The sequence below is a fragment of the Plectropomus leopardus genome, chromosome 10 (genome assembly GCF_008729295.1).
Source record: "Plectropomus leopardus isolate mb chromosome 10, YSFRI_Pleo_2.0, whole genome shotgun sequence".
Lineage (NCBI taxonomy): Eukaryota > Metazoa > Chordata > Actinopteri > Perciformes > Serranidae > Plectropomus > Plectropomus leopardus.
The window spans coordinates 16,323,852-16,350,532 of NC_056472.1; the positions used below are offsets into that span (position 1 = coordinate 16,323,852).

Genomic DNA, 26,681 nt, shown 5'->3' on the forward strand with positions numbered 1-26,681 from the left:
TTGCATAAGTTATCAGACAATTAATAACAGCCAGAGCCTGCCTACCTGTTGTAACTCAACAGTGCGAACATGCCTTGAGTGGTTATATTACAAGCTATTTCACGGCTGCAGCCCTCTCACTAAATACTGGACCAATTTCAAAAACTGGTGTTCCCACTTGGATACAAACATGGAAAAATAGTGTTGAGGTTGAAAATACCAAAGTTATCCTTTAATGACTGTTTAAATATCACTTACCGGGTCTGAAAACCATCTGTTTGGGATGTTGGGCCTCTGCTGATCCACACACACAACCTTCTTCATATCTTCAAAACTGGGATCACTTGGGACCACGTCGTGAAAAGGTGGCTTATAGTCTTCTACAATGCCTACCAGTAGAGTGCAACACCCAACAATTCACTGTCAAGATCACATCACTCAAAGCAAAGTGTAAAAAGTTATAGAGACAAATGACCGATACATAAAACACACAAAGTAAAAAAAAATGTATGTGGCTATTTATTCCTTAACTTGCTCTGAAGTGCAGCCGTGGGACAAAATACAGATATGAGGTTACTGTGTCAGGGTTAAATCAATATCTTAAGTGCTGCTGAAAGCCCAGTTCCTACTATAAAGCGATAAACCCATTTGACAGAGGATGGAGGAAGCAGGTTTTATTTCACATAGGATACCTCTGGCTTCTCCACAGACCACAGACAGTGGATGTCGAAGTGTGTATCAAGGCCAAATCTTTCTGTCGATAGCAGAAAAGCTTTTACTTAGCCTGATTTAATGCAGTAGTTCTGTGTCAATTCTGAAAAGAACCACAGGTTCACGAAGATTTATTATTTCTACATATGTAAAAAAAAAAAAACAAAAACCCAGTAACAGCACTATCTACGTCTTTAGAAAGCTAACAATATGCTTCTTGTATGTAATGCAAAGTGGCTGGAATTGAAGCAAATAATTGATAATATGAGACAGGATTACACCGAATCCAATAAGACCATGTTGTGTATAATGTGTGCTGACCATTGCTGACTGTCCTCCTGGCGATCTCCCACAAGACGAGGCCCAGGGCCCAGATGTCCACTCGCTTGTAGGATTCGAAACAGTCCATCTGGATGGAGTCATCAAGCACTTCTGGGGCCATGTAACGCTTTGTGCCCACTTTAGGGTTGTTCCCCACATCTAACTCATTGGTGTCTTGAAAATGCATGACGGCCAGACCTAGCATGAAAACACAGAACAATTTAAAGTTCCCCTCCAGACATAAGACATATGAAAATATTTGCAAAATTAAGCTCGAAGGTACGTCTTAAACTCAGATTTAAGGTGAGCACAAAGTAAAGTATGAATATGAAAACAGCCTTGAGGTGTTAAACTCTGCACATACATCATTCTGCACAGTGAAGCTCCAACAACTAAAGTGAAAACGAAACACCAGACTCACTCTATGGACTGATTTAAATGCTGAAACACTACTTGTTTGTCATAAACAGCCCTGTTCTCACCGGATGTTCTCCTAACATAGGAACAAATCGCTTGCGAGACAAACAACTGCTACCATTTGTCAGGACACCAAAATGCGTCATCTGGAGCAGAATTTGTTACACTGAGCCTGTAAACATGCCAAGCCAGTCACCAGGTTTTGGTTTGTACCTGAATTAGTTTTTATTCAAGCATCAGCAAATGGAACATTGGTGTATCAGGTAAAGTGGTCCCTGTTTTTCTAAATGTGTTTTTGATTAAGGGCCCGGGGGTACATTTGAGCAGTGGTGTACCTCCTAAATTAACAGCAAATAAGGCTAAGCAGATAGATGTGAGTGGCGCAATATTACTGCAAATGCATCTCTTATTTAATACAGATGAACCACAAGTTACTATCGACTGTTTCAGTAGCTTTAAAACCATCTTGCGCTTACAGTGCTACCTGTATTTGCTCTATATTGAAGCCACATGTGCACAGAGTGAAGTATGCAAACCCAAAACTATGTCTGTATTTAATCCTATATAAAAATTCTAGATGTCTTTCACATAATATTATGCACACCAAATTCTGCCTGACATAATCTGTATCCTTGGAAACTTTGATATCTCAGATTGATCCTATCCATTTATTGAAAGGAAATACAACTAAGGTAATCTTTATAACTACTAGATTTAAAGGAGTAGGGAAATATAAACACAATATAATCAGGATATTCAAGATACAGATCTGTCGGTATTCTCACCAAGGTCAGCAATGCAGCACTGTCCGTTCTTTTTAACCAATATGTTTTTGCTCTTAAGGTCGCGATGGGCGATGGCCGGTTTGCCCTGAGTGCCAAAAATCTCGACATGAAGGTGTGCTAGGCCACTTGCGATGGAGAGTGCCATGCGGAGGCAGCTGGATGCATCGAGGGTGCTGAGTTGAAGGTAGTCGTATAAGGAGCCCATCTCATGGAAGTGAGTGATCAGCCACAACTGAGTGCTGGAGTTCCTTGAGGTCATGTCTGAAGCTATGAAGCCTACATTAAGAGAAATATAACAATACAATTAAAGCTTTGACATGCACCAAAGTATGTTTTTAGGGCACTACAATACAAAAAATAGCCAGTTAAGGCAAATTATTAATTCAGATAAACCCCCTGAGATGAACCATCTTGTTTTCGAGGGGGTCCTATTATACGTACATACAAACATGAATGACAAAAAAACAAAACAAAGACTTAAGGAAATAAAAACACAAACCAAAAATCTAAAATTACATACTACTTACTACGATAGTCAACACAAAATCATCGGAGAGTAGTAAAATGTACACAACTACTTGATGGCCATGAAATATATATATATATATATATATATATAAATATATATATATATATATATATATATAATATATATATTATATATATATATATATATATATATATATATATATATATAATATTTATGAATAAATTATAAACATAAACTATACAGTGTGTTGTGGGTAGAGCACAGTTCATCTGAAACATGAACAATTTAACAGAAAATAAGAAGACAAACTACTTTTGAACATGTGAAATGATGTCTTGGATTAAATATTCCATAGTTCACCCCAAAATCGAAAAGACATTTTCCCACATACTTGTAGTGCTTTTTATCAATCTAGATTGTTTTGGTGAGAGCCGGAACTCTACTTGTGGTGCTCAAAGTGCCAAAAAAATATATATTTGAAAAACTCAACAGCAATGTCTGTTTCCAGGAATCATGACAAAGTTAGTCAAGATAATCCCAGACTTTGTTGTGAGCAGTTTCATGTAGGAACTATAGTCTTTAATTTTCTTTTTCTGCTGCTAGGGAGGACGCCGGTAACGTTTTCATCTATGTTGTCACAAGCACGGGCCTCTTGTCTATGAGTAGATGCTCACCTGGTGGGTGTAGTTCAACTCACACTAAAAAAAATTCAACAGTTAGCTAAGATTTGAACAATTTGTATGTTGTTTTGGTGTGAAATGTCCCTTTAAGTACTAAAGCCTCTTTATTTTACGTCACGTTATGTCCTGCCATAATCATTTGAATTATGGTTTTACTGGTTTTAATTAGTAATTAGTTACATTACCATACATGGTATGGTAAAGTTGGCATTCTCACAGCTCGTTGAGCCTGTAGACATAAATTTTGGTACATACCCAGAATGTTCTCGTGTCTCAGCAGCACCGTGTTGTAGATCTCAGTCTCTCTGAACCAGGACTTCTCGTCTCTGGAGGAGAAGATTTTGACGGCGACACTCTCTCCTTGCCACTGACCCCTCCACACTTCACCATAACGACCCTTACCTGGAGGGCAAAAAAAGAGACATGACATTAAAGCACACACAGAAATGGATAAAAAAGTATTGCTTTACACTGCCATTACTTTATAGTTTTCATTTATAATTATCTCTCCTATCATCAGTTATTTGTCTTATGTGTAAAGCTTGCTCATAGTGCTAGAATTACCTCTGGAGCACCTTTTTGTGGAGATTTTCCGCCAGCAATAAACTGTGATAAGTTTCACTGTACGCTGGCCAGGTAGTCCCACATAGCAGATAAAATTATTTAGTGGCTGATACTAGACAGTCAAACATTTTGCAGCTACAGACCCAGATATATTTGTCAGAGGTTGGGGGAAATAAGACTGAGCTAAAAGGAAAGTGAGTATTGAATTTGCATGAATAATGTTTGAACGTTAATGTAGCTGTGTCTACTTGATGCGTATAGGCATCAAATACTCACCATAATTACTTTGTATGCCCCTAATGTGGAGGTGTCTCTGTAAATGTAAGCTGATTTTGCTGCCCTCTAGTGGCCACAAATCAACTCATGCTCAGAGTTTAGATGCAACAGTAGAAGAGCGAGGACTATCTTATTTCAACATGGGTGACTTCACCCTCAACACAGATAACTATGGCAACGAATTTGTCCATATAAAAATAAGTCTGCCGTTGGTAATATTTTCTCTGACACTTAACATACTACAATCTCTAAACTAACATTTGTGCAATTTTTGGCTCCGGGGACTTCATTACTGGAACATTCATTCTTGCTCAATCTCATAATATCCTCACAGCAGCTGCATGTTTTGCAAGCCAGATATTTATTTCAAATGGATTTATTTTTTGTGGATAAAGTTCTTGTGTTGCATGTTTTGGATGGTCTCTGATGATTTGCCAGTCTTAAAATGAAGACAGGAATGAGAGTATTGGTATCAGGGGAAATTAATGATATCAGTCTGACAGCAAGATGCTACACAGGGAGTTAGGGTCCTGACACACCGACGGTCGGCCGCATGTCCGGCCATCGATGAGCGTGTGTCGCTCTATTTTTTGTGGTGTGTCACGCACTGTTGGCACTAGCCCGCCCTTGTCAACACTTTTTCAGCCGATTCAGCATGTTGAAACAGTGTCTGACCCAGCAGAGCCTGTAGGTGAATGAAATCTCTCTGAATGGTAGTTCAGCTCAGCCCACAAGATGAGAAGTGAGGAAAGTAAAGAAAAGACTTAAGTCAAGTTGCCATTCGATCAAAAAAAGCTCGTTAATTTAGGTAACATTCCATTTTTTAGTCATGGAGCTCTTCAGCTGAAACACTTTGTAATTGCTTGTGTTCACTAGCACACGGTAAAGAGAATTTGTTCTTTCAGCATCGGGTCGTGTTGTTAATGTGCAAACCGGCGGTCTGTTGGTCTTTCAGTTTCCCTTCTGAATGACAAATACAGAGTTCTGCCCCCTGCTAATATGGAAACTTATTTTATTTCACGCAGGCGCAGATTGTACGTGCAAGTTGGCCATTGACTGTAAACTTTGCGATGTGTTTAAGTGCAACTGTCTGGCCAAAACAAAGGCGACCTCAGGCGACACAACAATCGGTCTTTGTTGTCACTAGTTCTTCGATGGCGGTTTGACACATGCTGTATTAGTCCATCACACCCTGTTGCAAAATGGGGTATGACTGCAATGAAGCTTAATTTGAGCTGGGTCACCTTTTTTTTTCTCCAGTCCCCCCCGTGACGGCACAGTGTGAGTGCTAAATTAAATTGAATGAGGAGTGCTAATGTCAATATGAAAACAGCCTTTAGCAGGGCACTTACCCACACACTCGTTCAGTGTGATTTGTCGTGCAACAGTTCTCTGAACAAGGAAAGGGAGTCCTGAGCCACTTCCCGAAGTGCAAGAGTGATCCAGAAGATCCTGGCAAAAAGAAAAACAAACAAAGAGTAAAAGGTTTGTATCTTTACATGTATGTTTATATTTTCAAGTGAGCTAGCTGAATGAAAACCTTCCCAAAGGAGTCCTGTGGCTCGAGCCTAAAACACGATGGCATAAAGAGCATCTGGGACTCAGATGGAGACTAATACAAGCAGGCCGCCTTTGATGTGGCACCCACATGGAATAGAGGGGGACAAGCAGTGTGTGTACCAGGATATCTTGTGTGTGTGTGTGTGTGTGTGTCTGTGTGAGTGGGTGTGTGTCTGAGCTGGAGGTGCAGGGTGCCCCCTGCTGAGTAAACAACAGAAGTGCCACCCCCTCCCTGATGACTGGTGTGGGCGCTGGAGATTTTATCTAATCCAAGGGCCAGACTCCAAAACAGGCGCAATGCTGCTAAGCCTTTTATTTTTATCTCAGCTACAAGACATGCAGCATCCCGGTGCCAACACAGGAGGGCAGTGCGCAGCAACAGAGCCGACAGCTGCTGAGCAAAACAAACGACTAAACTGGGAGGGGAGGACGAGGATTGAAAACAACAGAGAAGAGTGATGCCTCAGATAAACAGATGCATAATGCAAGAGCTGCCTGAGAGACAATTTGGATCACAACACAGGAATGCAAGACAGAGACCATAAAATGAATGATGGGTTGCTCTGCAGAGAGTTTAAATCCCTCTCTTTGGTACAGAAGGATTGTTTTTAGGAGGGTAAATTTGGGCCAGGCCGTTAAGCGGCAGAATGCAATCAGAACGATGCAATATCATCATAATCAGAGACGACTTCAGGGCAGCAGGCTGCAGAGGGACGACCACATGTGTTTCAGTCCGATTTGCTTTTCACAGCCACAGTGCTTTTCCTAATATCTTTTCTTATGGTGCTGCCAAGCACTTTTTAATTATGCTGAAACAAACATTCTGTGGCTCCATATTTGGGCTTTCCATTGCCAAGTGCATTGATGGACTCTGGAAATGGCTTGAAAGAGCGCCAAAATCAGCTATTTCTTTCCTCACACACACACACACACACACACACACACACACACACACACACACACACTCGATAATACTCTAACAGTTGGAAATGTTATTTCCAAGTTTCATAATTCAAGATAAATAGGATTATCTTGGCTTTTAAAGTTTAAACATGTTTACAAGATATTCTATGTCCCATAACAGCCACAAATTTTAGCCACAGATGTGAAATGAATGCTTTCATTAATAAAAAGTATACTAATGGATTTTTGTGTGTAATGTATGTTTATGTGAAGATATAGAATCACAAAAGTGGACAGTAACAGCCGTGTATTTTGTCAGGGTTAAAGCCAGACTGTTAGCAGTTTCTGCTGAACTTGATTACACAGTGTGTGAGCCAGTAACTGTGCTGGGTTGTCTTTCTGACTGAACGCTAACCACAGGACTCCACCTAAACTCTGGATCAATTTAGCGGGCCTCAAAACATCAACTGCTCTGCAAAAAACTTACAATTCACAGTTGAGTGGAGAGAAAATAAATAGCAAAAGACATTCCTCTGGCAGACTGGGAAAATGACTGAGAAGATTCAAAACAAGTTTCAGAGTTGGATTCCAGCAACAGCACCACCCACCTACTCACACACACATATTTCATGAATATGCAGCCACTATGCATTGTTTTAAATGTTTTTACATAAGAATTACCAAATACTCTTGAGATTATGAGCTGGGAAGTACACAAAGTTCAGAAGTGATAGTCTGCATGACTGAATTTAATCATTTTTGCAGACAGCCATTAAACATGTTGACCCAACAATGTCATTAGGCACTACAATATATTGCAGTTTAAGCTTTGTGTGCTCATACAGTGTATCTATCTATACTTTCATTACATTTACTGACCTAAACATGAGGTTTGGGGGTTTTTGAGCCCCATTTTAGTGAGTTATTCCAAAATAAACCAAAAAAACGAGGAAGCCATTTAGATAAATTGAGAAATATTTACACAACAGTGGTACAATGGACTGGTTTCATTCTCTATGTTTTGTTTGGGCTGCCATTATTTTGAAACAAAAAATATGCTTTCTTTGAACTGCCCCAAGTTGTCTTCAGTTCAGTGTTTGGGTTAATCACAGCATATAAAGCTAAACCCTTGATTACAGTGCCACCACATGACCGCCTTGATCACAAATCTGGATTAGAAAAGAGGCAAACAAGGTTTATCGTACCATCGTGTCTCTATTGTATTTTATCTTGTGTTGAATAGTGCAAATGTGTACAAAAGAAGAGGCGGAAGTCCCCAATAACCCAGCAGTGTTTTAACTCCTCAGCTGAATCAACTTCAGTTAGTACAATACATCATTTTAACAGGGGTTTTCCAGCTGTTGTTGGTATAAATTTGCACTTCTGAGTGACTTTAGTGATTTAATTGTACAGAAAAGTCACCCTACCACCCAAAATAAGAATGAAAAAATAAAAGACTACATCATTCTTAAAATAGTTGTTAAAAATTCAATTAGACAACAACTTAATCTAAATAAGAAATGTTTTGTTTTGCAGTAAAATATCTGTTTACACTGGTAAAGTATTCAATAACAGCAAACAGACCTATGTAATTAAATCTGCTCAGTGGAGAAATAAAATGGCAAGTTCACATCCATATGTGAAAATACTTAAAATGCATATGGTAAATAATTACACATGTTGGCCCTTTGCCTACTCTATAAATGTCATGTATTTCTAAATGCTTTTTTACTGATCCTGATACAAGTGATTTAATATGTTAAAATCTTTACTGAGCACTGAACTTACATAATATGCTGTGCTCACATTGCACATGTCAAATACATCAAGGTAGTAAATTCAGAATCATTCATTGATATCACCCGGTATTTTAAGTTGCTCCTTCTTGAACCCCACACTTAAAACTATCGTCCGTCTGTTTTGGAAAGGTACACATATACATAAACTGTGGCAAGACATTTGAAGATTTATCTTGGGTTATCTTGAATTTCCATTAACAATGATTTGAGCATTTTCTGGTTAATCTCATTTTTTTGCAAAGATTTACATTCATATATGTCAATTTGCTGAAATGGAGCTATATATTTAGACAAAAAAATCAGCTAAAAACAAAACTAAAAGCTGTTCAAAGTGTGAAAACGCATCAGATTTAATGTTTTCACCTAAGATACTTTAATTAAGTACCTAAATTGTTTAGGTATCTATTCTTTCCAGTTTTTCCCTCCTAAGTGCCAAATGACACTGGCTGTCTTAAACTAATTCTAAAATAGAGACGCAGTTCTGTCTGCTTATTAAAACTTTTTTTCACACTTTATTCTGAGGCCCACTAGAGGTCAGTTTATAACATCTACGGTACATGGAATAGAGAGAAAGAAGTGGGTTAAAATAAAGGACTGAAATTTAATTAAATATTTAACATTGTAGTCAATTAAAATATGCCTCGAGCAGCTCTTATACCATTCTTCCTAATGAGCTCCTACATGGTATCTGCCTACTTACCGCAAGAGTGCTCTCCCCCACGTTGGACGCTATGAGGCCATCGATAGTTCCATACTCCGCATCTCGTGATGTTAGCCTCTCCATTTGGTTGTTGTGGATGCGTCTGAACACCAGGATAGCGATAGCAGATAGGATGATGAGCACGATGATGGGCGCCACAATCACGATAGCCAGTGTGGTCACACTGTAGCTGGACAGCTCATCAGCTGCGGGGGGGGGGGAAGACACAACATGAGACTTTTCCTCATAATATCATGTCATCGTTTTTTAGGAACACAGAACAAAGCTTGATTTTTAAGGATTAAATTTGGCTTGCATTTGTCAGAAGACTGAATGCTCAAGTAAACAACAGATGGGAGCGTCCACTGGAACTTAGCAATGATTCAAGAAGGGGTGATCCTAACTGTGAACGTTGGAGGGAAATTTTTCTTTGCTGTGGGTTTTCCTCTGACTGGACCACACACACTGACACAAATCACAGGTTTGCAGCTCTCTGCAGACCTTCTGTTGAAACTAGTTAAGTAAGGGTGGGGGTGCACACAGAGCACACATGCGCATAAGCATTCACTCCCTTACACACACACAAAGTGGATCTCATCAAGTCGGCAGAGGCGAGCCGGAGGAACTGACCACCATTCACACTTTCCAAACATTCCAGGGAAAGACTGCTCAGCTCTGCCGGCAGCACAGACAATGATCCCCTTTTCTCAACTCGAATAATGAACCTTTTGTCCCAAATACACATTTTAGGAGCTCATTTGACTTGAACCAGACTCATAGACAGGGATGCATTTAGCTAGACTTAAAGGTCCAGTGTGTAGGATGCAGTGGCATCTAGCGGTGAGGTTGCAGAGCTGAAACTTCTCCCATGTACCAAGTGTGTGAGAGAACTACAGTGGCTGAAACAAAAATGCAAAAAACACAAAAAAAAACATGGCAGACTCCATGAAAGAGGACCCTCTGCGTATGTCGATATAAATGGATCATTTTAAGGTAATGAAAACAAGATTCTTATTTTCAGATGATTATTACCAAAAGACAACATGATTATGAAAATGCAATTCTTGATGATGCCCCTAAATCCTACACACTGGATCATTAAAATAGTATTCGTGCCCACAAGACAAGACAGTGGAGGTCTGCACAAACTACACCTAGTAAAGTCCATTTAAGATTTATTTCCACTTTGCAAATTTTATTTATCTGTGATGAAATATTTCTTATTCTTACTTCTACTAGTGTACATTTCAGTATAATGCACAGATTTTTTTATATTTCTAAACCTTTTACGTAGTAGTTTGTACATCATAATGTGGTTTGAGGCCAATTTTTCTATAGGGTAGCAGGGTTTCTATAACCCTTTAGCTATATTTTTTACGGACTTCACATACACAGCATATTACACATATTATACATATATTTTTTAATTATATTAAAATGTTTTACTTCTATATCATTTTTATACTTCATATTTTTACTTTCTATAATAATCTATGCTTTACATCAGAGGGACTGTAACGAATCACAATGTCCCCAAATGCAAAGGCGTAGGATTCGTTTATGAAGAGACTGAATGTCCCTTGGCACCAAATTTTGAGCAACAAAAACTTAATATCCTGCATTGTGGATAATGTTTATGCACCAATTTGTGCCTTCTCTGCATAATTTTATGGAGTAAATACCTTTAAATTTGTCAAAATAAAAGCCCTAAGCTATCTTCATTTTTTTATGGTTGGTGACAAATGCACACAAAAAGAGAAAAATATGAAAGACTTCTATAGAGAGAAAAGTGAAGGTGAAGGAAACAAAAAGGCCAACAACAACAACAACAGCTCTGTGTATAGATGCCTGCCGCCCCTCTCATTCCCAGGTGGCTTCACCCTCTGGGCTCTTGTCAGCCAGCTCTGACAGCCTCTGAGAGGACAGAGGGAAGTGGACCGTGACTAAATAATATTCAAAACCTCCCTTTGGTTGCCCACTGTCTCCCCCCTTTTTCTGTTTCATAAGGTGCCAGGAGTGTGACCACACAGAGGTGTTACTAAGGCCAACAGAAAACCATCTAGAGCAGCCGTGGCAGACAATTTCACAGCTTATGACGTAGTCCTCTCAGTGGAGAATGATGCGAGAGGAATAAATATCTTACTTTGTCTAAAACAGTAAGAACTACCCCACATGGTCATATCTATTCTGAATAAATGAAGCACTTTGTCTTGAACAGCTTTAGCAGTTTGGTTAGTACACAGTTCAGTGCTGAAATCAACAGATGGAGCTCTTGAGCATCTTTGATAGAAATGCATCAGAAACACAGCTTTCTGGGTCAATAGTACTGTACCTTTGACAGGAAGCTCCACAGTAATGTTCATGTTACACAGGTGCCCCTGGCAGCACTCCACAGTCTGGTCTCTGGAAGGTGGAGTCTTGCAGGTCATTGTGCTCTGCTCATAGATCTTAAAGCAGCCTTTCTGGTACACCTGGGAGCCAGCGCTGAAGGTCACAGATGAGAAACACTGGTGGCCCTGGCAGCGATTCTTGGTTTCACATGAGCTGCCCTCACACACACACCAGTGCTCCTCTTTGATCAGGGGCTTAACTTCCTTCTCTGCAAAAGATTCAAGAAAAGACATGGCTAGTAAATACAAAATCATTAAAGCTTCCATGTTATGCTCATTTTCAGGTTCATACTTGTGCTTTGGGTTTCTACAAGAGTCTTCAGAAACATGCTGACATGATTTAATATGTTAAAAATACTTTTTTTTGGAGAAAAGTTCAAGCAGCGCGCACATCCAAAAATGATAAAAAACTAGGTGCTGGACCAAGCAAAAACAGATGTGCAAGAACAAATAAAGTCTGCACACTAGTGCATGCTCCCATAAAAATGTATTTGATCACCTCCACACCTGTGACGTTTCGGGCATTAGCCCTTCCTCAGACATGACAAAGTACAGAGACACTCCCCATAGGTATATTTAAATATTTGCTCTGCTTTACCTTACACACTAACCAATAGAGGCAGCAGTGACGTTAAACCAGCAGCTCAGTGTTCTGCTTGGTAAAATGACTGGTTTTGTTAATGGAGTAGGGTAAAGCAGTGAAAATATTTGAAATGTTGTGTACAATTAAACTGACAGTTTTTTTCGGTTCAGCCTTTTTTAGGTGGCTAAGAACGGCCTAACTGAAGGAGGGTTTGCTCAGTGCTGTTTGATTTTATGTACATGATGTGAGCATTTTCTCCCTAGAGGTTATTGCAAATAAAAATTGTGGAAATCTGCCTTTTCACAATATTGGACCTTTAAAGGTATTCCTGCATCACTATAAACATGCAAATAGCTTTTTGTCATAAAATGAAATAGCGTTGAGTGACATAAGGTCTATGATGAATGGCAGCCAAGAGAAATGTGTACAATGTGTACAAAGTCACCTTTCCCTGGAGCTTGCACAGTGACGTTCATGTTACACAGATGGCCCTGGCAGCACTTGACAACATGGGCCGATGAGGGTGGCATTGCACAGGTGGCTCTGCCCTCCTCGTCGTCCCTCAGGCAGCCCTTCTGTTGGACGGCCACCCCATCAATCATCTTCAGAGAGGAGAAACAGTGCTGGCCTGCGCAACGATGGTCACGCTCACACACCCCGCCTTCGCACACACACTCCTGGTCTCGAAGGACCGGTCTGCCAGCAGACAGTTCTGTATCTGATAAGAGGAAATAGAGATATGGGCAAATCCATTAGAGCAATACCATTAGTAGCCCATTAAATTAAATGGCATTCACTTAGATCAGAACACATGAAAATGTATCTGTGCTGGCTGACTGAAGAGGCCAAGCGCAAAATGAGTTTAAAAGAAAATAAAAGACACTTTCTTCATAGATTTGAATATTTTTCACACAGTGTTATGATGCAAACACCTCACCTTTAAGTGGTGGCTGCAAGGAGACGTTCATGTTACACAAATCCCCATAGCAGCACTCTACCACCAGCTCAAGAGTTGGTGGACTACCACATCGCAAGTCCCCTTCGTCACTACCCACAATACAGCCCTTCTGAAGAACCGATGTCCCGTTTAGTGTAGAGAGGGAGGTGAAGCACTGCTGACCGAAACACCGGTCCCCATTGCTGCAAGATGCTACGTCACACAAACATTCAGAGCGTTTTGCACTGGCATCACCTAGAAAACAGTCAAAAGAAAAGGGTCAGAAAAATAGGGCTGTACCCAACTCAGAATTATGCCAGAGGAATCAAGTTTGAAAGTTTGAACAGGCTCCAAGGGACATTTAGTGTGACAGCAGCATTTACGTAATATAGAAATCAAGCTAACTGTGCTAATGAAAGGTTGTGAATGTGCCACAACATTTTTTGCTGAAACTAGATGTCACTTAAAAGCAAGAGACTGTATCATATTATGTTGCTGTGAGCTGCAACTTTAACACTTCTAAGCAAAAGGTCTCTTCTTTCTCTTCCTCTGTGCCGTTGCCTGCATGTCTGCATCTTTTTGTACCAAAGAGCAACGTGAAAGTCAAGAGCACTCACTCCGCAGCAAGATCTGGGGACCAAAACGAACCCAGAGGCACACTGCATAGAAAAAAGTGTCTGCTCGATTTGAAGCAATCTCAATCGACTGAAGGGTCTACGACTGATCATTCGAATCTCCGACATTCAACAGCAGCTCTACAGAATACAGCACTGAAAACAGACAACACATGATCTTGCTTAGCCCTCTTGTAAGGATGCATGTGTATTTATCATATGTGCGGGGACATGTGTGGATTGCCACCCTAAAAAAGCTCCACTTTCCACTGCATTCCACCGCCACTGCAGTTGTTTAAAATAACACTGCGAGACAGCAGATGAGAGGGAGACAGACTGGGGAGGGGTGGTGAAAGGAGAAAAAAAATTGTGAATTTTTTGGTCTATGCATGTAAGAGACTAGAGGGGGACAGAGAAAAGACACAGAGGCTGAAAGAGAGCGTGTATGTTTAACCAGCAAAAAAGAGAATAGGGGGAACAGAGACACACCCTTCCTGCTACTGCAGGTACTTGGGACAAGCTGTGTTTTTGTGACTTGACACTTACCTTCCAAGCTGGAACAGGGAAGGACCAGGACGATCAAAACCAAAAGAAGCATGTCCCCAACTGTCATTGTAGACCTGGAGGGTAAAAAAAAGAAGAAAAACACAAACATGAAGGCTGCACTCCAATGAATTCATGTATTTTGCAGGCAAAGGAATCCGATTTTTATACTGATACGCTATAATATCTTTGACAATTTTGCATAACATCTTTCTGGGCACCATTCAGCGAGACAGACAGAAGACCCCAAGAGACATACAGATCACGACAGGATTTGCTGTCGACCTAAGAGTATTAGAGATAGCAATTTTACCGAGGGAGACCTTTTCTTGTTTTCAGAAAAAGAGTCAACACCAAGTTTAAAATGCTCAAGTAAAGTGGGTCTCATGCCTTCCTGTTGTCCTGGCAACAAGGCATTGAGTGGCAAGCAATGGGGAGACTGGTGCTCTCCTATTGGCTGCCTGTGTGCGTGCGAGTGTGCGTGAGCGGTGATGTCTGTGTGTGTGTGTTGGAGGGACAGCCTGCTTGGCAGTGAGGGGAGAGGAGCAGACAGACGAGAGAGGAGGAGGAGGAGAAAGAGGAGAGGAGCACAGCGGGGAGAACGAATGTGGGTGCCCAAATACTATCGTTTAGAGACCTGGAGACAGTCTAATCCTTCAATATTTAATGCGCCTGTAGAAGCGTCCACATACGCCGTGCATGTTATGTTTGTTTGTTTTATCTAGTGACAGATTTTTTAAACAGACCATCAGTTTAACTCACACTGTAAACTCTGTAGGGAGAAAAAAAATACCCCTGTAGCTACCCATTTTATAAAGATGATATGTGAGTTTTGTGGAGACATCATCGCCTGCAGCGTGCCCCGTTTATGCCATACTAAGCACCAGGGCCGTTATCTTGGAAGCATGTGTGTGTGCGCCTGAGTGCATCTGTGCCACTGATAAATACCCAAGTCCCCCCCCACCTCCATCCCCTCCAAGCCTTTGTGCCCGTCTCCCAGACATAAATGATTAAGCACGTAATGTTAGCATTAGCCCAACGGCGGCGTCTGTACGGGCCGCTCACACACAGACCACATGCTGCTCCTTTAATCAGAGCACAAAACAGAGGCTGCCACACAGAGATAATCAGGAGCTCTGTCTGCTCCCTTTGGACCAGGGGAAAGGGGAGCGGCGAATGGGGGCAGGGAACGGGCAGGAGGGCATGGAGAGGCGAGGGAGGTATAGCCAGGGGGCAACTGGGGGACAGTGGGTCAGAGAAGGGCAGAGAAGAGGGCCAATGCGGGAGAGACGTGTGGGGCTGCAGCAGTGAGGTAAAGGGAGGGAGAAGTGGGACAAGGAGGTGTCTGATGTCAGCGCCCAGGGGGACAGCGGGAAAGAAGGGCACCATGCTGTGGGGGGGGGGGGCGGCGGGCGGGGCGGGGGGGGGAGGGGGGGGGGGGGAGGAAACAGGATAAAGAGATAAGCAGAGGAGTAAAGACAATAGTCTGGAGCCTTAGAAAAAAAAGGCCATTCTGTCTGACTGCTTATTTTGATAATGGGCCTAATTCAAGAAACAATATATGATCAAATTTGCTCTTATTTTTAATCGTATCCACAATTTATCCATATTTTGTTAGTACCCATAGATTTTTGGGATTCACTGATGTTTTCTTATTTTTGCTCTTTTCTTAGGTGGGAGAAACTTTTATGAGTAGTCAAGAACAATCATACCAAGATAAGAGAAAAACATCCATTTTCACAGGTCAGAAATTGTCCAGCGCAAAGAAAAGTACGTTTTACATTTGAGGAACATTTTAAAAATGTATGACTATCATTAAATCAATGTTTTAGAGTAATTAAAATGGCTGTATTATTACATTTCAGGGCTAAAAAAATATACTATACTCGGTCCATTAATCCAAATTACTATAATTTTAGTTACTGTGTGTGCCTCTGCTTACCAATGGTGAAATGTAATTAAGTACATTTACTTATGTACTGTACTTAAGAGAAATCTGAGGAACTTAAAATGACTTGAGTATTTAAATCTTATGCCTCTTTCCACTCCCAGTCAACTTCAGAGTGACACATTTTACTTTTTACTTCACTATTTTTACATAAATACTACACAAATTGAGATGTCAAAGAGCAAACCATATGAAAATATACAAGTGAAGCTAAAACAGTTGGTTGATTAATTAGAAAATTAACTGGCAACTCTTTTTATCATCGTGTAAGTCATTTTTCACGCAAAACAAAAAAATCACGGTTCCAGCCTCTCATATATACATGTATAAGGACTTGCTGCTCCCATTATTTTTTTCCAATCATTTTGATTTATCTAATTTATTTAAACCGTTTTGCCTGCATACTTTTACTTTTAATACTTCAATACATTTTGCCTGTAACCACATTTACTTAAAGTTAATTCATCACTATGTCAATTTCACTACTGCATAAGTTCTTCTTCTTAAAGCTCGTTTTGGTGGCATGTCTCCAATTTTGGTCTTGTGCCTATGTCTTTGCACACGGCACGAAACCTGCCGCAACGTAGTATTTATGTGGCGTTATCTGTGCTAATAGATGCCTTATGATTTGCATCTGGAGTTGACTTCTCTTCTATTTTCTCACACCAGAAAATGAAGAGAAAATATTAGACATTTAAGAATGTTGCCGAATGAGGCCCATTGACTCATACCATGTAGAAAGTCAACAAAGAGCACAATACTCTGACTCACGTTGCTGACAGATCAATAACTCACCTCAATTAACTAAGTAGAGCATACCACGAGGCTCTGTTTAATGGCTTCAGTTAGTGTAGGTAAATGATTTGCTGCATTTTTTGTTTACATTTACTGCTGAAAGACCCTCGATGGGGCACTGAAATTATCTCCATCTCAATTCATCTCTCCCACGCAGACACTTTATCTTAAATAAGCTATTGTGAGCAGCAAGCCACATGCTGACGATCAGACAGCTAAGTGGCTCCTGTTATGTTTTATGTGTGCAAATATGTCAGTCTAGGCCTTTCAAAACCTGAGGGCTCTTAATGCACGTATTTGCACTTATGCATTTCTATCTACACAGTTTATTTTTGCATGAGCACAGCAAAGACATTCATCACACACACGACACGTAGCTGCTGGTAACATATCACGAAGCCAGCTAACAGCTTTGCTTGACGAATACACACCCAGGAGTAGTCCTCCTGATATTGGAAACCTCAGAATGGATTCTTGGAAAGGAGAGATGCAGGGCTAGCATCTGCAGAACCGATTGCGATCTGAGCAGACAACTTTATGGCACTGTGTATGTGTGTGTGTGTGTGTGTGTGTATTGCAGGTCTCTATCCTTGCATATTGAGTTCACTGGCAGTGTTCTGCACTGTGTGTTCATGGAGCTGACATCCTGCCAAGGGTGCGCTCTCATCCCCCCTCTTCTATCTGTCTCAACCCCCCTTTCCTTTTACTCCCTCTTTCTATATCCTCTGATGTGGTGTTGTAATAGGAAACCAGTATAAATACCACATGGTAATTATAACTTACGGATATATATTCCCATGTTCTCTGCGTCGTACTGCAGTATAAGAGCAACATTTTATACAGTCTGTAGTATAAGAGCAACATTTGATACACTCTTAAAAAGGCAGCCATGTGTTATTTCCACATATAAGACTGCAAGTAGGATGTTTTTGTTGTAAAATATATGATGACGATTCTCTATTTTATTCCCTCCTTTAATCTGTGAAGAGTCGGGCAGTTTTTACTATAAATGGGGGCATTTTTGTGTCTTGAGCTCATGTCTTGCAGTGATGGAAAGCAAAATAAGTGCTGTACTTGACAATGTTTAATAGTTTACTTAGCTGTTTCCCCTTTAATGCTAGTTCAAAGTTCTACTCCACTACATTAGGGGTGTCACAATCCTCCAAATCCACAGTTCAAGTGGACTTTTGATTTTAATGTCATGATTCAATCACATTTTTGATTTAAACATTTTTTCCAGCACTAAAGGCTTTGCCATTGTTATGGCTCATTTATGCTTCTTTTATGTACAAAAGAAGACAAGTCTGTTTCAAACGTAAACGTCACTGTCCTCGTAATTCTGTGCGTCTTCTCTGAAAGCATAGAAACATCCACTTGATGCCACTAGAGGGAAGAGTCAAAAGTTTCAGAAACAACAAATGAGGCGGCAGTGGAAGAGGTCATAATGTGCCGTTTAAAGGGGGCAGCGTTAAAGACGGCGGTGGTCTGTGAGGCCATTAAACTTCTGGAGACATGTGAGATAACAGTGGGCTACACTGTGTCATCAAGCGCTGTTTTTTGAGCATTTGCTTTTGATGATACAAATAGAAATTTGTTTTCAAATTAATCTGCAATTCCGAATTGATATAGTGACACCCCAACACATTTCAGAGACAGATACTGTGTTTTTTACTTCCATGCATTTAGAGAGCTATACTTTCTACTTACTTTGCAGATTGAGACAAAGCTCTGCTCTATTAAGGATTTAACTAACAAAGCTGATCAAAAGTAGGTAGAAATAGCTCCATTTTAACCGAGCTGCAACTCTAAGGTTAGCTTAACAATAAGGCACATGCTGCACAAAAATATACAGCTTTCTCTTTCTTAAAAATAGCCAAGTTGGACTGAATTCTTTTAATATTATTTTGTATTATTTTTCTCATATATTATCGTAATTTTTCTGTTATATACTAGTACTTATATTAGCCTTTATTCTTATTTCTTAATATGTTTATTGAATGTTCTGAACACCAATGTTCATGTCTTGTAAGTGATAATTAATCTTATTCTGTTTCTTCTGGTTCTGTAGTAATAATAATATGTGTGTATGAAAGGGGTCATTCTGCATAAGCAGTACATTTACATTTGATTTCAATTTTTTTTAAGGTAATATTACTGCTCCTTTACTTAAGAAAAAATCAGTATGTGAGACTTCTACTTAAAATTGGATTTACGCCTTTACTTCAATAAATAATCTAAATGCTTTTTCCAACCACAGGTATTCCGTGTGATGATATCAGTGACTCAGAGATGTGTAAACACTGACCTTGCACAGAAACCACATTGAGCTAAACACAAGGTATCCAAAGTGCGTACAACACAGGGAGAAATAGTTGAAATAAACTTGGCCCAGTGAAAAGTATGTTAGGGTTGCCTCCCGCTGCGTGCTGCTGGAGGGACTTGAAAGTGATCCTACATATCAAGGCTCCCGTTTTATGACGCCACGTTTCCTTCCCAGACTCTTTCCAGTGATCCCACTCCAGAGGGCCATCTTGATAAGCACTTCTCTAGGATGTTGAGCAGAGCTTAAAGTGATTAGATGGAGATGATTAAACATGCCACTCAAAGGCTTTGATTGGTACAACTGAATCCAAAATGAGATGCTTGTGGGCGGTTATGAGGATTTAAATACATTTGAGGAGATTCCCGCTTACAGGACTACATACTGGAGTGCCATTTAAACCTAATGTTTTATTAGCATTTCTAGGTGACATTTTAAAACTGCTTGTTGTAATTGCTTTCAACAACAAACAAATATTAGCTGGATGCTTTATCATTTTGGTCTGTTTTGTATTCGGGTCAAGGCGAAGGAGAGAATGACAAAACACTACTTTGTCTGATGAGCATGGTGTGTATCACTGAGGTTGAGGAGGGAGGAGGCTGGAAGCCCTGCAGGAGCTGCTGAGTCATCATGCTGGCAAAGAGGGAGACGAGAGGTGGAATCTGTGTCTGAGCTGGCAGGCTGGCACAGTTACCATGGCACAAATAGCCCCGGCACCGAGGAAACTGCAGCAAACTGCAGGGCGGCGAGGGAAGAAACAGGCAAGAGACTGGGGCAATGCAGAGCCTGCTGTTCTTGTCCCTGTCCCCCGTCCCCGACCCAGACCCCAGACAGCCAAAGTGCCAGCATGCCATCAGGGACACACAGATGGTTCACTCCTAGGTGGACGTGGGTGTAACACAGACCTGAGGGCGAAAGTCGTCCTCTTTGCAGCAGCAGCCCACATTCATATTCACACTACAGCTCAGCAAATCAACACATTCACCTCAGTCTAAAAGCATTCTCTGCCTACAGTCAAATACAACACTTTGGATGACTAAAACTAAGTTAAAAGAATACACAACCTAACTTTTCAGTAGGTGGTGAGGGAATACACACTTGATACAACTGTGCTTATGAACTGAGCAGAAATGGGAGTGCATGATAATAGCTGCACATCGGTATGGGCTGATATTGGCTTTAAAAAGAAATATTGGAATCGGCCAACGTGCTTATTTCTGCCGATATCAGACATAAAAACTTTTTTTTTTATAGACAAAGCGAACATGAACAAAACATCAGCCCTATGTTGAAGTATTTTCCTTATTTTGCACAATGAATGAAACACCCTTAAAAGCATTGTATTTTAAGTCTCCATCTGCTGGTAGGCCATCACGATAACAATATGCATAATATGATATTAATTCCACTACAGGAGAGAGGGTGTATGTAACAATATCAGTATCAGTTAACTGCCAAAATAATTGTTATATATTGGCATATCAGATGTTGGCAAAAAAATGTAATATTGTGCATTTCTAAGTAGAATATGAAATTACAACAAATGTAGTCTAAAAATAGAAGGGTGCACACTACCAATTTAAACAACAGGTGGACAACCCAAACAAAAGCGCACGAAAGTCAAAGGCTACCTCACAATATGTCACTTTGCATAAAGCATGATGGTAAACCAATTTGCCTTTAAATTTGATGAGCCTTGTCTCCTTGTTGTGTAGTTGGCTTTTGGCTGAAGGCCCCTACACACTGTGTCGTATTGGCAATCTTGCAGGTTCATTGCATGTCACGCTGTGCAAGATGGGTCCACTAAAATCTTGGTTACAAATCTTTATCAGGCTGTACAATATCAACTTAAGCACTACTTTGTTGCTTTGAAAATGCAGCAAAACAATAATCAAGGTCTGATCAGGACTTTGTTCAGAATTCCGTGCAGTATTAGGAGTGGTTGGTTTGTGGACTTGGCTCACAATAGCAGTCACATTGTGAGAATCTGGTGCTAAATTTCTAACTGTCAAGAGTTGTGCCACAGGCTGGATGTATCTCACAGTGTGATTCTAGGACCAATGCTCTACTGTCAACTTTTGTCAGGAACAGCCCAAAATCGTGCAGTGTGTAGGTGTCTTAAGACCAAGCACCCACCAGATAACAAGATGGCAGCTGAGTTTCTAGATTGTGTTATTTTAGCAGCAGGATCACCAAATATTACTATGGTTGTGCATTGGTAAGATTTTATTGATACCAATGCCATTATCTATTCAGCTCATCAGTCCATTTCTCAATCAATCCCCTTATTGATTTTCTGTGTTGAAAAGATGTATGCCTACAAAGGTTTTTAGGGTCAATATAATTGTTTTATTCATCATCTAGAATGGATGAAATGAGAGAATATTTGTACAGAATTCGTTTTCATTTAGGTTTTCTTTGTCAAAATAAAAATCTGCAAAAATCTGAGTGGCACTAATGTTTTAGTACCCTAGGTAACAGATTTGCAGTCTGGTTGGGGAGCAGTGGCACTCATGCGTAAAACATCAAATACATAGCATTCCTGGAATTTAAGCCCATGTTACATAGCAAGAGGTTTCATCATATTGCCAGTGTTTCTTCCCTTATTTGAAATGATCATTTTACAGAAATAACAAGCAACCCTTTTGTCATATTTCTTTAAGAACTGAAGACTTGCTCTAGACCATTTCTAGTCTTCTGACCAATCAAAGCCCTTGAACAATACGTCACGTTCACATGCTGGTGGCCGAGGCTACCATACACGGCGCCACCTGCTATTCAGCTTAAACATATGCATTCACGCGCCAATGGAACAGCCAATAACTTGGGGTTAAGTATCTGGCCCAGGTCAACATGTGGGCTGGAGCCAAGAATCAATCTGCTGATCTTCCAAGAGGTGGATGACCTGCTCTACCCCCTGAGCCACAGCTGACCACGACGTCATCTTGTTGCAAGTTTCCAGCAGTGTAGCCGCATACTCTGACGTCATCGTTTTGCATAACTGTCGGAAAAACATGTTTCCATCAACATAAGTTATCAGCAATCTCAGAGACAAACCATTCTAATGGGTTGGACAATTTGGAACCTGTTCTCAATTCCCATCCCAAAATATCACAATAGATTTTCTGCTTAATTATGTGAAATATTCTCTGAAAAAGTATCAACAAGCCAGCAGCTGGTTTGAGTGATGAAGACTCTAGCCATGAGATCATCACTTCACCATAGTTAATCCATTACAGTGTGCTTCTGGTCTAACTTGGCCTTTGTCTGCATGCAAGTAGAGCACAAAATACAAACAAACAGGTACTAGCTCATCAAAACTTTGCTCCAAGGAACCAAAATTGGCCCTAACTCCACAATCTTAAGTAATTAAAACTAGGGTCGTTAAACAATTAATTGCAGAATTTCAATAGTTCATCACAGTTAATCACATATTTTAATCACACATTTTCATTCACCTTATTTTGCATTTCAAAATAGTTTTGAAATCCATATTGACAAGTAAAGCAAATCTTACCAGATTATGTTGATTAGGAATCAAATGTCAGCAAATAAAATGCACGGGACTCGCATAAAGTGGGCTTGTGTGTAAAATGGAGACTCATGGGTACCCACAAAACCCATTTTCATTCACATTACTTGAGATCAAGCATGGCATGGCTGACATGGATTCTTCAGTATCATCACTCTAGCTTGTCAGCAATTAACTCACTAAAAGTAATGTATGGACCTGTATGGACCTTAATAGCATTGTGATTGACGTGTTAATGCTGACAGCCCTGCTTGAAACATGAAATTGTACTAAAAGCAGTGCTCTGACCTTGCCTGGTGTACCTGTGAAACAAGTTGACCCGTTTTTGATACCCTGTGTCATAGACTGAGGCTGTGCGTGAATGGCTTAAAACTCTGTAAGTACAAAGCAAACCTCATTAACCTTTGAAAATACTCCTCGTTGGCCAAGGGCCTCATCAAATGCGGAGATAAAGGAGGGACTACTGCAGCCCCCTTGGAAGAACTTGAGGTATCTGCAGTGCCCCGTCAGGTCGAGCCAGGCTCCGTCTCTCAGAGCCCTACAGGTTCTCAGCAGCTGCCTCCTTTCACAGTGTGAGGAATGTAATCAAATGCAAATGCCCCACTGCGTATGTTCAAATCTCGCTCACACATTCATTGTAGCGGGCAACAGCATAGCAGGTTTTTGTTCCTTGGATACAGTGTAACCCAGGGTGTGTGCGCACACAGTGTATTCGGCCTAGATCAAATGTTATCAGAGACAATAGTTGCCTTTTCTTCCTGCTGCGGTCCCACCCAACCTTCCACCCCTGCACCCACTCTGACAGGCCCCCGTCACAAAGCATTTTGATTATACTTCTGCCTCTAATCCATGACAAAGTTTGATTCGTTTAAATGAGGCACACCGGGGCAAAAGTTGTGAAAGAGACAAAGGACATGACAGATTCAATGAAAAAAAAGGTCAAGTAGAGTTGAGTATCCAGACAATGCAGACAACAGTTGTTCAAGTTCTGCATTTAAACAAGACACCACGTCATCGGCAGCAAGAGCAAAAACTAAAGCAAACACACTTACATGTGTACAAATGACAATAGTTTTCGCATTTCTATAAGGTTTTACAATGGTTTCGTGTTGTGTGACGTGAACAAACCCTTAACAAGACTTCTACGCAATGGTCACCATAGCAATTAGACATTCATTTTCACACAGCCATCAAAACATCTGAAACAGCCAATTCAAACACCATCTTTATGGCCCTCAGCTATGTTTGCCAACAGAGGAATGCACAAACACTCTCCCTCCAAACGACCATCTCACAAAGTTCACTGCCCTCGGGCAATAGTCTTCTCAAAAGGACACCTTGATTTGTATCACGGTACACCCTTTAAACACATTTGCCTTCTTGTGAAATAAGTAAATCAGGCCAACAGACCAAAGAGTTGTGCGCACAGCTCGTCAAAGCTCGAGGAATATTTAGTCTTGACTGATTCTGGGCCATGCCTGGCAGAGGCCGAGCTCCAGGAGTCAGGGGGCTAACACGATAGCACTCGCTGTGTGACCCACAAACAACCACCGAACTATTCACCACTGTGATGATAATCACTCAGCAAACAGCTTGCAACGAAACAATTAATGCGTATACAGCACTCTTCTCTGTCGGCCATTACATCCTGCTGCCAATGGAGCCTTTATGGCCGGGAGTTTCCTCACCTTTTGGAGAGGAAAGACTTTCAAGGAAAAAGACCAATAGTTTCTGAACTTTAATGATAAAGTCAGAAGTGGGAAATGAAGATGTAAAGAATTCTTGCATGTAGGGCTGGCTGATAAATCAATAGCCCTTTTTACACAAAGGTCCCTGCTTGGACCACAATGAAGAGCCTTCATTATGCAGCCATATCTTTTTTATCAATCCCTCCAGGAGTTTGCCATCACAAGGTTCAGCCAATCCCCATGAATTCTTCGCAACCTTTTAACTTTGGCTCCATGTCGGATGTTAGCCTCTGCTGCGAGGCTTCTGGACAATCGAATAACATGATGAGAATGGTTGGGATCACGCTGTGCTGTGTTAGCTTGAGCTAGCTGGGCAGAGAGAGCAGAAGAGGAGCAGAAGAGGAGCAGAAGAGGAGCAGAAGAGGAGCGGCTGATGGTCTGCGATCTGCAGTTGCTACCTACACCATACCATTATCATAGATTGTTTCAAATCCTGTGGGAAACACTGAATGGTCATAACACTATGATCAGAATCCGTGACAGCATCACCTCTATTTTTGCAATTTTCACCTACGCAGCAATTTTATAACAAAAAAAACCCACATCTAAACATCCTAACAAACATTGCAATTTTTAAGAAAAGCTGTGGTGAAATCAGACATTTCCTGCCATAGCAATCCCAAAAACAGCCCAATAAATCCTGGAGGGACTGTTTTATACAGAACCAAACAACCACAGCATAATGTCGCAACAGTGTGTGAACAGCATGCCAGCACTATGGAAGCAAAAGAGGCCAGACAGGCGTGAGGGTTTTTTTTCTGTCGTTCTAATGATTAAGTCAATGCCATTTCTCATCAAAATGAAGATTGTCTAATATAGTTCAACAAGGTACACTGTGTTTGTCTTTTTTTTCCCAAATGATGACAATCCATTTTTAAGTCAATTACAGAAATTTTATCATATTTGGCTTCATTACATTAGCATCTAAATGTCATAGTTGTTTGTTTTTTTATACTGAACTGCCTAAGCGCATTTGTCATATTATAATATGTATCCGCAGATATCACTAAAATATACCTATCAAATGTTTATATTGAATTTAGCCGTACTGCACAGCCCTGCTTGCTTATCAAAACCAATGATTGACTAAAACAAAATAAATGTCCCCATCTGTCTCAAGCATGGGGAAAGCACCGGACTAATTCAAGCAAGCCCCAACTGATGCGAAGCTGAAGTACTACCACCATTACACAACTACTTCAGTCTCCGACCCCATGACCCCAGAGATGAGACAGATTATTCTCAAATCGTAGACAAAGTGCCCACACCAAATAAGAGCCCATGCCTGGGACTGGGGAATGAGATCAGAGAGACGCAGCAACTGAAACAAAGCCATAACTTTTCCTGCTAACAGCTGAGCGATAAGACAAGAGCACTGAAGCGAGTGAAGGGCTCATAAAATGTGTATTGCAGACTGTCTCCAGTGCAGTCTGGGGTTAGTGTGGAGAGAGAAGAGGAGCCACGAGCACTGCAGATATATGTGTGTGTGCATCTGTGCAGACAGCAGTCTCATGTCTCCCCTCTCTCTGTCTCCACTGGTCCTCATCCACATTTGAACACAGAATGAGAGAAATCAATAAGTCTGTGTGGAGCCACCAGAAGATGAGGAGATCGAGCGCCCAAACAGCAAACAGGAACAAGACTGAAATCTGGCAAACACACAGGCGGTCTTTTATCTTATTCTCTTTTCCCCCCTCTAACTTCCCGTGTCATGCTGAGACTGCAGTGCCCGCGAGTCCCAGACAGCTCCTCTCATCGTGATATGTTTGGGCTACATAAGGCTGATGATTATTAAAAGGCTCAAGGATTTTTCGACTAAAAATAACACTGCAGACAGAGGGGCCCTTTCTAAAAAGCTGGACACAAGCACTGAGCAGAGGCAAATTCAACCCACATGCTGTGCTCCTCTGCAGCCTGCTGCCTCATCTGATGCCAGGTTTGTTGCTAGTCAAACTTTCTAGTAAGTCAGCATATACAGTACACACAGATGCACGTGCATACACACTCACAAAGGACACACACATGGCCGAAAGCTGAAGCAAGATAGCTGAAGGTTGCTGCTTTGAGCGAGACTGCAAGCCAAATC

The 26,681-nt window shown here is 40.9% G+C and overlaps 1 protein-coding gene across 1 annotated transcript in view; it reads right to left on the bottom strand.

Moving 5' to 3' along the window:
• LOC121949010 (activin receptor type-1-like) overlaps window positions 1-26,681 on the bottom strand; it is a 32,535-nt gene that overhangs the window by 1,743 nt on the left and 4,111 nt on the right. Inside the window, exons 2-11 of the mRNA XM_042494594.1 lie at window positions 14,256-14,329; window positions 13,096-13,350; window positions 12,604-12,876; window positions 11,518-11,784; window positions 9,186-9,391; window positions 5,576-5,675; window positions 3,639-3,785; window positions 2,214-2,489; window positions 1,012-1,209; window positions 238-368 (exon numbers count right to left, since the gene is read on the bottom strand). Of these exons, the coding sequence (XP_042350528.1) occupies window positions 238-368; window positions 1,012-1,209; window positions 2,214-2,489; window positions 3,639-3,785; window positions 5,576-5,675; window positions 9,186-9,391; window positions 11,518-11,784; window positions 12,604-12,876; window positions 13,096-13,350; window positions 14,256-14,322 (1,920 nt within the window). The 5' untranslated portion in view covers window positions 14,323-14,329. The remainder of the gene's footprint in view (window positions 1-237; window positions 369-1,011; window positions 1,210-2,213; window positions 2,490-3,638; window positions 3,786-5,575; window positions 5,676-9,185; window positions 9,392-11,517; window positions 11,785-12,603; window positions 12,877-13,095; window positions 13,351-14,255; window positions 14,330-26,681) is intronic.